Source organism: Sceloporus occidentalis, unplaced genomic scaffold, assembly GCF_023333645.1.
Source record: "Sceloporus occidentalis isolate IW3139 unplaced genomic scaffold, rSceOcc1.0.p SCAF_1, whole genome shotgun sequence".
Classification (NCBI taxonomy): Eukaryota; Metazoa; Chordata; class Lepidosauria; order Squamata; family Phrynosomatidae; genus Sceloporus; species Sceloporus occidentalis.
Genome location: NW_028316981.1, coordinates 170614326 through 170630064, shown reverse-complemented (window position 1 = coordinate 170630064; position 15739 = coordinate 170614326). Strand labels below are relative to the sequence as shown.

The following is a 15739-nucleotide window of genomic DNA, read 5'->3' as shown; positions in this document are numbered from 1 at the left end:
CATAAATAATTTGAGAGGGAAGATAATCTTGTTTCCAGGATTGTGTTTGAGGTAGGACATCTTGTGGTATGATCCCACTCCAGTTAACAGTGATAATGGGTTGGCATCTGCGTCATCCAAAAACCACATACCTCTCTCACTGCAGTAGCTTTTAAACTAAATAAATACATAAATAAATTCTTGTTGTCTTTAAAAACAAAATAAAATACCTGAAGGTCACAAGTGAACTTACAATTGCATAAATGTACTAGTAATGCTTTAAATGATAGAAACAGTAGATGGTGCATCTGAAGCCTGAGGGGAGAGACAGAAATGAAGGTTAAATGAGGATTCAAATCAGTGGTGAGATGATTTGCTTGCAGGGAACAAGTGCGGGGAAGCTGGAGCATCCCATGGGAATTAAAGCCCATGCCAGTTTCCATGTTCAGATAATCTCTCTGTCTATTCCTATTTTGCTTTTCACTTGTTCTTTTTAGTTTCTAGTCAAAGTTGCTATTGTGGCTGTGCAACTCTTGTGTTCAGAGTCTACAATGGGAATATAGACTTGCAAAAGAAAACTGAGCTTCTGTAGATACCTGGCTGAGCCTACAGGCTCATATTTTCTAGATTGCAGCTTCTACCCCAGCCCATTGCATTTGCCACAGTGAGACAAGAACTGAGGTTAGCTTTCCTAGCTTCTCAGCCTAGAAAAATGCTCACAGTCAGTATCTCGTCAGCTATTATATTTCCTTGGGGACAGAATCTGCAGAATTGAAAATGCTTCTGCCATGCAAGATTCACCCTATTAGCCTTAATGACTGTTAATAGCATGGAATGCTGAGGGAGGGGATGGCTGCAGATGCTTGCAGTCTAATTGCAAACCCAATAAGCCAAGCAGCCCGTTTGCCTGCATCAGCTAAATCTCTCAAAACATTCCAGGTGTTGATATCTGTGTGTGTCTGCAAATCTCAATAATGTTGTTGTCCTGAATCCAGGAGAGTTGATGGAAAGAGGAATGTTCGGATCTTTCAGTGCTTGAAGCTTTTCTTGCAATGTAGGAAGGCAATCCTAACATGATGTGCAGAAATGAAAACTGGTTGGTGATAGCTCCCAAAAGCATTTGGTCTGAACTTCTCCTCAGTTCATAGATACTCTTCTAAGTAGCTGACTGTGCAAACATGCCTGCTTGATTGTATTTACATGGGGGGAAAAACAGCATGGGATTCTTCTTAGGGGACTGATTGGAAGAAATGCTTTTGGGGGGGGGGTACTGCGTCTTTTTCTTTCTTTCTTTTTCTTTTCATGTTCTTTCACAAAAGGTGAGGTTGCCCCAGAATTCCCCTCTACTCTCCAGAGACAGAAGTGACAGAGGCCGTGTGAACATCCAGTTCACATCTTATTTCAGCCACGAATGTACTTAGGTGCTCTCCCAGCCAACTTTTAGTCTGATGCTCTTGGGTGGCAGTAATAACCTAGTTTTATAATGGCATGTTCATTCTTTATTTTATGTATTTATATCTTGTGTCATTCTCCAGGGAGTTTCAGATAATAGTACACACAATTTTCTCCCTGCTTTTGTGGCGTAGAATGAGCTAAAAAATATTAGTGCGTATTCTTGCTAACTATGATTTTTTTAAATTCAGTCTCCCTGTCATACTTAACCATCGTGTTCCACTGGTACTAAATTTTCTGCTTTTTTTTTTTTTTAAATGAATCTTGTTCTTCCCCTGCAAGAAGAGCAGGATGTGGCAAACATAATTCTTTCTTCCCCCTTTTTATCTTCACAATAAACATGTATGGTGTGACTGTCCGCAATGTAAAAATATGTGCAAATGGACAAAAATATGTGCTTGATGCCCAAGGACAGACCTGTGTTTCCCTGGCCCTTATTCAAACTTCTAAGAGCTACATTGCAAGAGTAGCTGTTATTTCCTGGTGGTTAGCTAGGGAGCCCCTGCTTCAAAATCTCTCAGGTGGACCCAATGGCTTGCCTAAGGGCTGGCAGTATTCTTCAGTATTCTGTAATATTGAGAGAATGCTGACTTAATATGCAGCATGCATTGAAGGATCACAGATAATTATGCAAGCTATTCTGAACACTGAAAAGCACTGTCTAAATGCCAAATATTGTTTATTAGTACTTAATGTTTTTCTGTAGGGAGGAGTCCTTTATCCTTCCATGCTCTTGAGAATGGAACGGAAAAGGAGAATCACATGTTTCCTGAGGTGGGTTAAGATCAGTCTTGTCCAGCCTGAATATCTTAACCCACCTCAGGAAACAGCTCTACTCAGCCCCAGGTAGTATGGCCAGTTGTCAGTGATTATGGGAGCCTTAACCCCAAAACACCTGGTAAGTCAAAAGTTGGTTTTCACTTTGTACTTGGTGAGCATGAGAGTACTATTAGGCTCATGTTAAGCAAGAACAATGGGGCCAGCGTGGGATAGTCGTTTGAGTGTGACTTTAGAGACCAAGATTCAATTCCCACCTTGGCTATAAACCCACTGGGTGACTTGCACAAGTTGCATGCTCCCAACCTCACAGGAGGCAATGGCAAACGTCCTTTGAACAAACCTTGCCAAGAAAACCCTATGATAGGGTCACCATAAATGAGAAACAACTTAAAGCACACAACAAAGCAAGAACAGCCATTTATATGAACTTCAATTCATATCCTAAAGCAAAGCTAGCCAGATATGTATCTCTTGTGTCTGGGCTTGGAATGCCTCCCCACCCCTTGAGGTCAGTCTTGTCAGCATTACATGACTTTAGCAACTGCCAGAGTGTTTGTGATTTTAGAGAGGTTGTAGTGGATTTGCCACATTCCCCAACAAGGGGAACAGAGTGCTTGATTATGAAAGGTTCTCCAGTCAAGAAAGCACAATCAGAACAAGAACCCAGGTCTGGGAGTTAAAGCTGGAGGCTTTCCAGATAGAAATGAGGGTACACAGCTTTGAACAGCCAAGGCACTTAATCATGGGAACAAGCTGCCAAGAGGAGGTCCCCCCCCCCCCCCACTCCCAGCAAATGCCACCTTCTGATTAAAACTTCTAAAGATGGGAAGGCTGCATGATTCATTCTTGATGAAACCAGAGTAAATGCTGCCCTCTGGTTCTTGCTATCATAATTAGATGAATTTCCAGGCGGAAGATCATTTTATACCTTAGCATGGCTTCACTAGCTGCGCATGTCTGTACTCTATCCTTTTATTCTCTGTTAATTAGTTATCCAGTCCATAATAAATCCTTAAGATGAATAATTACACCTCTCTGTTTGGTGATGGTGAACATGCATTTTGGAATTTCTGTTTCTAACCAAAAGGCTTTGGAGATCAAGATCCTTATGCAGTAAGTAATAAAGGATACCTAGGACAAGGAAGGTGACTGTTTCCCTATTTTTTCAGTGTTGTTGTCCTGTATGTTGTGCAGAATGAGTTGGTGGCATTTTCAGTTTTACTACTTTAGGCATCAGGGGATGATGTGCCATTTTTTTGGAATTGCCCTTGTGACAAAAGTTAAATATCTATGTAAGTGGTAATCTGACATAATAAATGAGTCCATCAAGATGCAGTCTGCACTAAACTTTTCCTCAATGGAAGGATCTTTGTGTTTAGTTTAACATAATTCCTTCTCCTTCCCAACTGCAGTCCCTTCTTTCAGAAACTTGAATCTACTACTTCATTCTGTGCCATGTGTGGAATAACAGTTTCACAGTCCAGAGTAGGAAGTTAATCTGTTTCACTTCAGACTCTGGAAAAGGGACACATGCAAGAACGGATTGCAGAGGACTTAACTCTGATGCTTGGGAATGGAGGGGCAGGTCAAGGGCAGTATGCAGGAGTAAAGAGCATATTAGGTTTGAATGTGGCTTTGTGCAGATTCAAATTCCTCCTTAAAGTTCACTGTGTAGCCATGGGTAAGTCATAAAAGCAGGATTGGAGAACATATCCAAGTAGTGTTTGACTCCTATCAACCCACGCTATCATAGAGAGCTATAAGGAACAATGATGTTTATCACACCATACTCTTAAAGTGCTACTATTCCACTTTGACTCCTCTAGCTGCCTCCTGTTGCATTCTGGGATTTGCAGTTTTAAGGAGGGGTATTTAGAATTCTCAGGCAGAGAACTTCTCTGCCTGAGAATTCTAAATACCCCTCCTTAAAACTGCAAATCCCAGAATGCAACAGGAGGCAGCTAGAGGAGTCAAAGTGGAATAGTAGCACTTTAAGGGTATAGTGTGATAAACATCAATGAGACTTGTAGTTTGACATCTGGATAGCCTCAGGTTCCCCATCTCCACGTTAAAACAACATGATCCTCCTCCTGAGTTTAGTTGAAAATGGAAGTATTCTATCAGTAGGACTTACTTTGAGGCAGGGCTAACTGAATATTAATCTTTATATCTCTGAAATAGTAATATCACTTAGCATGAACAAAGTGTTCCCCATACATCCAGGAGTGGTGGGGATAGCTCTCAGGCTTATTAGTACTCAAGTGTATGTAAACCTGTGTGCATTTCCAAAATTAGGAGTGCTCTGCATGCTCTTTTAAGTCACTGATTCACATAGATATTAATGTGGTGTCAAATCTGAGTATAGAGAAGGTTTTCCCTATGTAACATTGCAGTTTGCTATGGATTAGAAGGGGGGCAGGGGGAATAAATCTCCATGAAGACACTGTCTGGCTTTGGGCTGGAGCAGACTTCAGTCATAAAATAGACTCATTGAACTCAGTTGATCTTAAATTTGTAATGAGTTTAAGTCCACTGATTTTAGTGTGGCTGCTCTAAGTGTAACTAAGGTCCAAAACACTCTGCAGAAATAATCTAGTTTGAGACTGCTTTAACTGCCCTGGCTCAATGCTAGGGAATCCTGGGAATTATAGTTTATTGTGGCACCAGAGCTCTCTGGCAGAGAAGGCTAAATGTCTCATAAAATTACAGTTCCTAGAATTCTCTAGCATTGAGCCAGGGTAGTTAAAGCGGTCTCAAACTGGATTATTTCTGCAGTGTTTTCGACCTAAGTCTGGATTTATGTTACTATCTTTTCCAATGTGCGAGTCTCCCCTGACCAGAGATAGAAGTGTAATGATCTCACAAAATTTACGCTTAGTGCTGCAACTTTACTGAAGTGAGTCCTATTGCCTGCATCCTTTAATTTACTGCATATCATAGAATATTGAGCATTCTAGCTGGTCTGAAGTAAAACTTAGTGTAAAACATCTAGAGACAGAATATGGTAACTTTGCTTTCTGCAGAGAAATTCAAAGTAGTTTTTTTTCCTTCGTATTTTATTTATTTATATACCACCTTTCTCCTAAATTGGACCCAAGATGGCTCACAAAAGGTGCTTTAAAACAGTACAATTTAAAAACACAATTAAAAACACCAGATTAATATAACAAGTTAAAAATATAAAATCATTAAAAACATACTGTTAAAAATATATATAAAATCATAAGTTAAAATATGAAAAAAAAACCCTGACACCTCAATAAGAAGCCCCCCTGGGTGAAATTAGATATAAAAAGCCTGCTTGAAGAAAAAAGTTGCCTGCCAGTGAAAGGAGAACAAGGGGGGAGCCAGTCTCACTTCCCACAGGAGGGAGTTCCAGAGGGTGGGAGCAGCCACTGAGAAGGCTGTCTCTTGTGTTTTCACCAAGTGAGCCTGTGATGGTGGTGAGACCAAGAGAAAGCCTTCCCCTGAAGACCTTATTACTCTGGCATTCCTATTGATGATAGGGTGGTGTGGGAGAGCCAGCATTGTGCAGTGGTTTGGGCTATGACTCTGGAGATCAGTGTTCAAATTCCCATTCCGCCATGGAAACACACAGGGTGGTCTTGGGCAAGTCATACTCTCTTTGCCTCAGAGGATGGCAAAGGCAAAGTCCCTCTGAACAGAACTTGCCAAGAAAACCCCACGGTAGGTTTAACAGGTTTGTGTTAGGGTTGCTGTAAATCAGAAGCAACTTCAAGGTACACAACAACAAGGTATGGATTTTTTTTAAAAGCAAGTAAATAACTTGCTTCATTTTATGTGTGGGAAGAGGAATTTATCAGTAATAAATAATTAGGAAGCAAGCCCAGTGTTGAATTCTCAACCAATTGATAATTCTGTCCTTATGTTCAGTTCTTAGTACAACTAAAGATTATGGACTATAGCCTGCTACTGGGGATCCATGATGTGCAGCGAGCTGAGCAAGATGATGATGAGGAAGTGAAAGAGGAAGAGGATGATGGAGAAGGTGAACCTGCAGTATCTGTGGGTTCCTATGGCACGTCCCCTGAGGGCATCGGCAGCTATCTCAATTCCCACAAGCCCCTGGGACCTGGCGACTTCGACCCCTACATTGATGTATATGCCATCAAGAGTGCTGAAAGTAAGTTGGAGTAAGAGGGAACTTTCACCAGGAGAATTTTCAGAGGGATAGCTATATTCATTTACAACAGCAAAAACAATGAGAAGTGGCACCTTACTGAACCCATTTATTATAGAGGACTGAAACCCACTATGAGGTAGAAAGGGGCTATGAAACCTTTGGTCTACAACTCCCATAAGCTTCCCCCACCATGATTAATGGTAGGGAATTACAGAGTTTCTAATCCAAAACATTTAATCCACTTGATCTCCTCAGAGACAGTATTATTGTTCTACTCTGTGCCCTATTTACACTTGGTCAAAGCTAAGGCTTGCTTTCTATTTACAGATACCTACTGTAGATTGTGTGCAGTTTGCTGTGGAGTAAAATCTCAGAAATTAGAGATGTTTAGCTAAACAATTGTTGTTTGTGTATGCATGCATTGGTAGGATTGCAGTGCAAATTGGTTATCTAGCCCTTGGCACAAAATTGAGCAGCCTTTGGATCCCCCTTTTTTGCCATTATTTTTCTTTAAAGTCTGTAACAAAGTGGGCTACCTCTGTTGGAATCTGGGATATTAAGCAGGTTTAACCTGGACTATAAAAGAATTTCCATTTTTGACCCCTTAGACACAAGAACTTTTATATGGGTTGGGTTATATTGGTGTAATATTTTGATTATTGGAGGGAAGGTGGGGGCATAATATACATAGCCCTAAATGTAGCTTGATGAGAATGTGTCAGTTTGTTGGAGGAAACTGGGGTTTGATAGCCAGGGATGAACTTTAACATCTGCACTATCTTCTGTGTGCTGCTTTTGGGTTGTTTGTCTCTAAAATGGAGGCTGTATTGGAAATACACATGGATTATTATTATTATTATTATTATTATTATTATTATTATGCTTTATTTATATAGCACTGTAGATTTATAAATCAGTCAGTCTGGAGATACATACATACATACATACATACATGGTCTGCAAGGCATTCTTTTCTCTGTTCCTCACCTTGTTTAGATTGGCTAATGATACCTGTGGTTTTGTTTTTTCCTTCTGCTATGTCACTTCATTCACTTTTATTTGGTATTATCCACATTATGTATAATTACTCACCTTGTTTTATGCCCTTTTAATTTCTGCTTAAAATCCAACGTTTTGAGTTATTTGGTTTTATGCTGTGGGAAACCATGCTGTTGAAGAGCATGCTGGCATTTTGGCTTTCTCCAGCCCTATAATTCTGCATCACAGGATTGCGAGGGTATACTGTGATGGGATCCAGTGCAGAAACAGCCTGTACATCTTGGTACCAAAAGACAGCATTACTTACGTCATTCACCAACTCTTTCTTTACTGTTCCAGATAGTCCACAGAAGGAGGTTTATTTCATGGGCCTCATTGATATCCTCACACAGTATGATGCCAAGAAGAAGGCTGCCCATGCAGCCAAGACAGTCAAGCATGGGGTGAGTTTGGTCTGCACCTTCTTTTACCATGGCTGCCTAGAAATGGAGCCTTGTTTTTCTTTAGATGACTGGGAGTTAAACTGTGCCTCTCTCTGCCTATAGTAATTGCTTTTGTAGCTTTTCCTGCTGTTGATAGCAACTGCTGTTGCTTAGCTCTGAGAGATCCATTTCCTTTTATTATGCACACACTCAAGTGTAGGAGACACAGTAAGCAGCCATTGGTATAAGTGAATGGACCCTGGCTGCCAGTCAAATGGTGGCCCTGCCAGTTTGATCTGAACAGGCAACATGTAACTGCAGCCTGTTCGTGGATTGCTCCCTGTTCTCTCTCTCTAACTTTCCAGTTAATTTTTAGGCAGGAAGACAGGAGACCCTGTTCTGCTCTTTAAAGAGCAGCAGACAAGAGAATTACAGAAAAAGGGTCAGAAATGTGTGGCCCTCCAAATATTGCTAGACTACAACTCCCATCACTCTTAGCCAGCTTAGGGTGAAGACAGATAATGGTCCAATAATACCTGGATGGTCCATGCATTCTCCACCCGATGGGTGTGGGTGCCAGCTAGCAATCTGGATGGTGCTAATGCCCTGAAGCAAATACATATATGAGAATTTTTAGGACTTATGCTGTTTCATAGTATACATGGTGATGACTAACTACTGCCAAGAGACAAAAAAGGGGGTAAGAGTAGGGGCAGAGAAGAGAAGGCGTCTTGGTTGCCTAACCCCTTTGAATGATTCATTAAACACATTTTTAGTACCATCAATGGCTTAGGGTTTTGTATTGTTCTGAAGCCACATGGACCATTACCTGGGGGAGTAGATATAATGAATGCAGGGCTGGGCACTTGTGTCCTTTCATTTTGGAGAACATGTTTGTGCATAAAATGGTCCATCCAGCCAAGGCCTTTTGCAGACCAGTACTGCTGCTGTATCACTCCCTTCAGTGTAAAGTCAATAGTAATTTTCCCTACATGATGGATGTATTACTGTTGACCCTCTAGGTGTTTTTGGACTTCAACTCCCATGATCATTCACTATTGACTATGCTGCCCAGGGCCAATGGTATTGCAGTCCAGTAACATGTGATGAGTCACAGTTGCCTGCCTCTGATCTACAGGGAACTTGAAGTGTGGGTGTGGGAGAGGCCACGAGTTGCGATGCACCAGGAATGGGAATCATTTGGTGGTATTTCAATCCCGCTCCCGAAGGGTGAATTCCTGCTCCTGGAAGTCTCTCAGAGTTATAATTCACCTTTTAAATAAGATGTACATCACCTGCATGCTTTCTAAAAACTGTTTTTACCAAGCTGGAAGTAGACTTCTCACCACTTTAGTTTTGTCTTTTACATTGCGGGGAGGGTTGGAGGAGGGAGGTGGAGTCCCCAGTAGGTCCTGGGGCAGGCAGCTGGAGTTTGTCCAGCCTTGTGGCCAAAACAGTGACCAGGAAGAAGAGGCTGGCTTCTGGATCTTTTTGACTTTTTTTGTCTTTTCTGCAGGCTGGTGCAGAGATCTCCACGGTGCATCCAGAGCAATACGCCAAACGCTTTCTGGACTTTGTCACTAATATATTTGCTTAGCAGTTTTGCAATACTTCTTGATGGCCAAAGCTTAAGATCAAAGACTTTCCCGTCCCTTGTAGTTCTCCTTCACCCTGCCCCCAGTTCTCAGTAAGAGGGAGGGTTTGCCTCCTGCTGTTTGGGTCAGCAGGAAAGTTGGGTTGCTACTTCACATGAGCCTCACTGTGGCTGGTCATGGGGATGGCTGCTGAATCAAGTGCCTTAACTTTGATCTTGTTAGGAGGAATATGGCCAGGGTACCAAAGCTGTTTGATGGCTGCTTTTGGAGGCAGCTTCTCTGGCTCTTTATCAGGAGCAGGAGAAAAGAAGGCTGGCTTTTAATATTCTTCCCAATACCAAACACCTCCATCCTTTAAACTGTCCCAGCAGTACTGGTTACTCTGGCCAGGGCAGGATCTCAACTCATATGGAGAATTAAATGGTATTTTTATTCTGAGACAGAATATTATGCAATAAGAATTTAGTTCTGTGCCTTGGAAGAAAAGCAGTACCTTCCTCACTGACACTGTCAGTTTCCTCTGAGGGTATCTGATGGAGGGACAGATTTATCCCTGTGATACCCACTGGTACTACCTATGTTTCAAAGTCCCTATGTGAATTCTTTACCTCACTTCATCAGCCCTTGCTGGATGATTGTACTAGACTCCCCTACCTCTAGGGAGGAGGTTTGGTCCCTTCTAGCAAGCAGAAATCTACCTTGTTTATGAGTACCCTCAGAGCCTGGCAATGTAGTTCAATTCCCCTCTGGCACTGCAGGCTCTTCAAACGTAGTTGCCTACATTCTGCTCCGTTATAATAGAGCCTCTTCCACACCCACTGCTTCCAGCCTTCCTGTGGCACTTTGCCTCCACTCCTCAGATGGCAGATGAGAAATATTGCAGGGACTGGGAACTACCTCGAGGCTGCCAATAGGAATTTGGGATTGCCCTTGTGTGGCACTTTCCTCAGAGCCTCTGACACAGCATTTGTCACTGCTCTGCTTCCTGGGGCAGAGGGAAATGCGGAGGTGAAAGAAACAGGATTATTTCCACCCTACTTTCGTTTACTTAACCTTTTCCTTCACTCCACGGCATGCTTGCTCAGGTTTAGTAGCTTTGTTCCATAGCAAGGGTGAGATCTGTAACAGGCCCTGGGTGCAGTGGTACACCAAAGCTTAGCCTCTCCAAATGCCTGTGGCCTGTGCCGAGCCTGAAAGCCCTACTCCATGTTTAGGTGGGAAGTGGAGCAGGCCAACTTTTTTTAGGGTTGTTTTTGGGAACAGAAAAATGTGGGAATGCCATGTCTAGTGCTGGGATATTTTCAGAAATGTGTGTTCATGTGTGTGCACCTCTCTGCCCTTCTCTCAAAGGGGCTCTTTTTCCTTCCATGTATATGTGTATTTATATCAAACCGACAATATGACGTGGGGAAATCCAGCCCTTCTGACAGTAGCTATTCAGAGGGGCTCTCGGGTGGATGGAAAGTTTTTATAAGCTTAATATTAAAGAGGACAAACCTCTGCAACAGCATTTACTAATTCAGCAACATTTGGCTCCCCAAAGATCACCATCCCCATGCAATATGCATTGGAGTGGGGGGTGGGGGATGGCAGGATACAAGCAAGGAACTGGATAGATGAAGTCCTCACAGGTCATCCCCCCATACTGGCCTGGTATACAGTGAGCCACAGGAGCAGTTCTCTTGAGAAAGGGAAGAAGTCCTTAGCAGGCTCTGCTTCACTTTTAGCCTGAAATGCAGGGCGGTTACATGATGCTGTTCTATCAGCCCTTCCCCTTCTGTCCCACTTGTGTTCTTGGGACTGATGCCTTTCCTTCTCTTGAGATAATATAGCCCAGTGCCATGGAAATTGTGTCCATCAGGTGTGCGTGTGTGCATGCACGTGCATGCCATCCAGCCCCTTTCATTGTATAAGATGGTGTGTATTTCCAGTTTACTCATGTATCAGTAGAAATAAATTATTGAACCCAAAATTGTCTGCATGCAAAACTGTCTGTGCTGTCATTGGATCCTACTGCTCCCACATTATGGGGGGTGACCACCCTTGTTTTGCGTGAAAGAACGTAGGTCTGGGTCCCTCTGGGACTAAAAATGGTGCCCCAGTATGAAAATGAAAAGGCAAGTGGGGAGCCTTCAAGTCACATTTTATTCTTTTCATATAAAGCCAAAATGTCTGTAGAGTGATGGTTGCCGAGGTGGGACAAGAACTTGGTGGTGCTGTCCAGGATAATCACTGCGAGTAGCCAAGGTTAACTTTAACAATAAGTGCAGACTAGATTTTGACTTCATTTGTCTGCCTTGCATCCCTCTGTAATGCTGGGATTATCCTGTTCCCTGCTCGATTTGCTTATTAATAAATAATAATAAAATTTTTATTTATATGCCGCCCTTCCTACGATCAGGGCGGCTTACAACAAATTAAAATACAATCCATAAAAATGCACAAATACATAATTAAAATCAACCAACAAGCAAAAGTCCCATAGCCCAACCTCTTGGCCACGGAAGAGGAGGGAGGCCCACCGGATATTTATTCGGGGAATGCCTGTTGGAATAGGAAGGTTTTAAGATCCTTCCTAAATTGGGCCAGGGTAGTAGACGAGCGGAGCTCTGTGGGCAGCGCATTCCAAAGGGCTGGGGCAGCTATGGAAAGCGTCCTCCGAGTAGTGGAGACCAACCTAGCCCCAGGCACCTTCAGTAGCTGCTGCCCAGACGTTCTGAGGGTGCGAGGCGGAATGTACGGGGAGAGGCGGTCCTTTAGGTATCCTGGGCCCAAGCCATTTAGGGCTTTATAGGTGATTACCAACACCTTATATTGAGCTCGGAAGCGAATGGGCAGCCAATGGAGATCTTTTAAAACCGGTGTTATATGGCTGGTCCTGGAAGCACCAGTGACCAGCCGGGCTGCCATGTTCTGCACCATTTGCAGCTTCCGAGTTTGGTATAAGGGTTGCCCCATGTAGAGTACGTTGCAGAAATCCAGTCTCGAAGTTACCAGAGCATGTACAACAGTTTCTAGGTCCCTCTGGGCCAGGTATGGGCGCAGCTGGCGAATCAGCCGAAGCTGGTGACAGGTGTTCCTGACCGTCGCATTCACCTGAGCAGTCAGGTGAAGTGACGAGTCAAGAAGCACCCCCAGACTGCGCACGGAGTCCTTCACAGGGAGCGTGACCCCGTTCAGGACAGGTGGAACCACCGCCATACCTGGACCAGGAGAACCTATCACTAGTACCTCCGTTTTCTCTGGATTCAGCTTGAGTCGGTTTTCCCTCATCCAGTCCATTACTGACTCTAGACAGGCCACGAGAGGAGAGACGCCATCCCCAGTCACTGCATCAGTCGGAGACATAGAGAAAATAATTTGGGTGTCATCAGCGTACTGATAACCCCGTGCCCCATGTCTCTGGATGATCTCTCCCAGCGGTTTCATGTAAATGTTAAATAGCATGGGAGACAGAATGGCCCCTTGAGGGACCCCGGTTATAAGGGGTCTCTCGTCGGAACACACGTCTCCCAGCTGCACCATCTGGGACCTCCCGGAGAGGTAGGAGCGGAACCACTGGAGCGCAGTGCCCCCGATTCCCACCTCTGCCAGGCGCCCCAGAAGGATACCATGGTCTATGGTATCGAAAGCCGCTGAGATGTCCAAGAGCACCAGCAGGGACACGCTTCCCCTGTCGATGCTCAGACGGAGATCATCGACCAAGGCGACCATGGCCATCTCAACCCCGTAACCCGCCCGAAAGCCAGTTTGAAATGGGTCCAGATAATCAGTTTCCTCCAAGACCGCCTGAAGCTGGATAGCAACCGCTATCAGCGGAATGGGGCAGTTATTCAAAATTCATTCCGTTATTTGGTTCTTAATGGTAAAGGCTTGAGGAGAGTCACCGTACAGATCCTTTCCGTTCATAGGGCTGAAGATAATTTGAATTCACTGGACATTAAACTCTACAACACAGTTGTAGACTGGATTATAGCGGCTTTTATATTATTAGCTAGACTGCTTTGGAAACTAATTTTCTATTGCTACCATTCCATGACACACTTGGAATGCCATTGGTTTAGAATAGTGCCTGTGAAGACTGAATGTTTTGTAAGGTGTGGCTAAACCCATAAAGTATGGGACTGCAGCTTTAAGTGCCCTTCATAGGCCCTTACTATTTGTTGTATCCTTCAAGAAAACTCATACAGTCACTATGAGAGCCATGGATGCTGGGAGGTAAGGACTGGAGGAAAATGGACCATCAAGTGTCTTCTGTAGTTGAGCCTCATCCAGAATTATCAGTCCAGGCACTAAGAAATGCCAAGACAACAATTGTCATTCCAAGAATAATAAAGGCTGCCTGCAATCTAGTCTCTGCACATTTTCAGTACAGTCAATAATGGTGGACATTCTTAGTATGCATTGTTCTTGTAAGAGTCTTTGTATTTAAGGACATTTCAGTGATGATGGATGGCAAAGTAATTTGTCCTTCCCCTACAAGTAAGTAAAATTAATAATTTGCCCACCAATTTTGAGCCCTCTCACCTTAAAATCATCAGGAGTCCCTAATGAGATCTGATGTAGTGTAGTTGTACATTCAAATGGTATCTGAACTGTGGATTTGCCCATTGGCCTTGGGTGAACTGCTCTAGCCCCATGCATCTTTGTCTGCAATGTGGGGTGGCGGGGGAGAAAAAGACAAATTTCAATCTGGGATTTATTCATTGTGGTGGTGGACCACCAATGGAAAGCTGGATGCAAAAGGATGACAGTGAGCCATTTGGCTATTACACCCTAGACTGTAAGGCCGAGCTGATCTGTGTAAATAACTGTTGACTCACTATAGCCCAATATAGCATTCTGTCTGATGCCGACCCATCAATATATTACTGTCTACTTAGTAAAGCACCACGTACACTGGGGATATTATACAAATAATACGAATACTATCTTCTTCCCACCCCTTTCACAGTGTGGTATTAAAGAATACGGCCTAAATACAATTTTAGTCCCAACTAGTGTTGACTTGCCAATTTCTCATTGGGTCAATGCGTTGACTCTAGGACTGAATCTATATGATTGTATTTAGGCCTATGGAGAGAATGTATACACAGGGTTACGTACTCTTAGCAGGAGCAAAAGACTTACTTCGGGAACCCACTGCATGACCTTGTGTGAGTCACACACTCTCAGCTCCAGAAAAACCTCATGACAGGTTCGCCATAAGTGGAAACTACTTGAATCAAACAACAACAAACATTCAGACGACTAAGCTGCATCTCTAGGCTAGTTAAAATACCCCCACGCCTCTGCTGGTTTTTTCAGGAGCCAAGGGAAGTGTGTGTTATTCTCCAGAACGTGCAGAAAGCATGGCAACCTCTTTTTCTTCTCCTTCCTCTCCCTCCTCCTTTCTTCCCATTCCCTTTCCTCTTCTTTCTTTTTTCTTCTGGTTCCTCCTCTTCTCTTGTCTTCTCCCTTTTCCTTTCCTCTCCTCGTCCTCCTTTCTCTTTTTCTCCTCCTCCTTTCCTCTTCTTCCTCTGTCCTCCTTTCTTCTCTTCCTTATTTCCTCTCCTCCTCCTTCTCTTTTCTTCTTTCTCCTCCTTGACCTTCTCTTCCCTTCTTTTTCATCATCTCCTCTTGTTTTTCTCTTTTTCTTCTCCCTGTTCTCTTTTCTCTTTCTTTTCTCCTTCCCCTTTTCTTTTCTCCTCTCCCTCCTTTCTCTTCCCTCTTTTCTTCTCTCCTGATCTCCTTCTCTTCCTCCTTGTTTCATCTCTTTCCTCCTCTATTCTTCATTCTTCTCCTTCACTTTCCCCTTCCTCCTTTCTTCTTTCCTTTTCTCCTCCTCCTCTGTCTCTTCCTCTTCCATTCTTCTCCTTCTCTCCTTCCTCCTCCTCCTCTCAGCCCTGCCCTTCCCAATCTCCCTCCCTCCTGGGCCTAGGGACCCCCGAAGGCCCTGCCTGCCTGCCTCCTCCTGGCGCTGTTGCTATGGCTATGGCCGCCACCAGGCCGGCAACGAGCGGCGCCACGTGACTCGCCCGGCGGCCACGGCTGCTGCTGCTGCTCCTGGGCGGGGAAAGAGGAGGAGGAGGAGAGGAGGGAGAAGGAACACAAGCAGCAGCAGCAGCAGCAGCATCCCAGGCAGGGCGCTTTCCTATCCGCGCCAAAGGCCGCCTCGACCACACAAGCACAGGCAGCAGCAGCAGCAGCAGCAGCAGAGCCGCCACCGCCATCTTCCTCCTCCTCTCGCCTGTCTGTCCTCCTCCCCCCAGCAGCAGCAGCACCGCCTCCGCCTCCGCCGTCCTTCTCCTGCCCCCCGCTTTGGAGGCGCGGCTCTCACCGCAGCCCCCATGGATGATGGAGCCTCCCTGCCGCCATGGTGGGTCCTC

General features: G+C 44.2%; 2 protein-coding genes across 8 annotated transcripts in view; both read left to right on the top strand.

Moving 5' to 3' along the window:
- LOC149322724 (phosphatidylinositol 5-phosphate 4-kinase type-2 gamma-like) overlaps nt 1-11344 on the top strand; it is a 49608-nt gene extending 38264 nt beyond the window's left edge. For both annotated transcript variants that reach the window (XM_089482173.1, XM_089482180.1), the window contains 3 exons: nt 6106-6355; nt 7694-7797; nt 9293-11344. In XM_089482173.1, the coding sequence (XP_089338299.1) occupies nt 6106-6355; nt 7694-7797; nt 9293-9373 (435 nt within the window). In that variant the 3' untranslated portion in view covers nt 9374-11344. The remainder of the gene's footprint in view (nt 1-6105; nt 6356-7693; nt 7798-9292) is intronic.
- Nucleotides 11345-15464: 4120 nt separating this feature from the next.
- The window catches only part of LOC149322723 (E3 ubiquitin-protein ligase DTX3-like), a 33394-nt gene continuing 33119 nt past the window's right edge, over nt 15465-15739 (top strand). For 4 of the 6 annotated variants that reach the window (XM_089482099.1, XM_089482107.1, XM_089482126.1 and 1 more), the window contains exon 1: nt 15466-15729. The gene's annotated coding sequence lies outside the window, so the exon portion shown is untranslated. Of the gene's footprint in view, nt 15730-15739 lie in introns of all 6 variants that reach the window. The other 2 variants (XM_089482153.1, XM_089482161.1) reach the window with 2 other exon arrangements.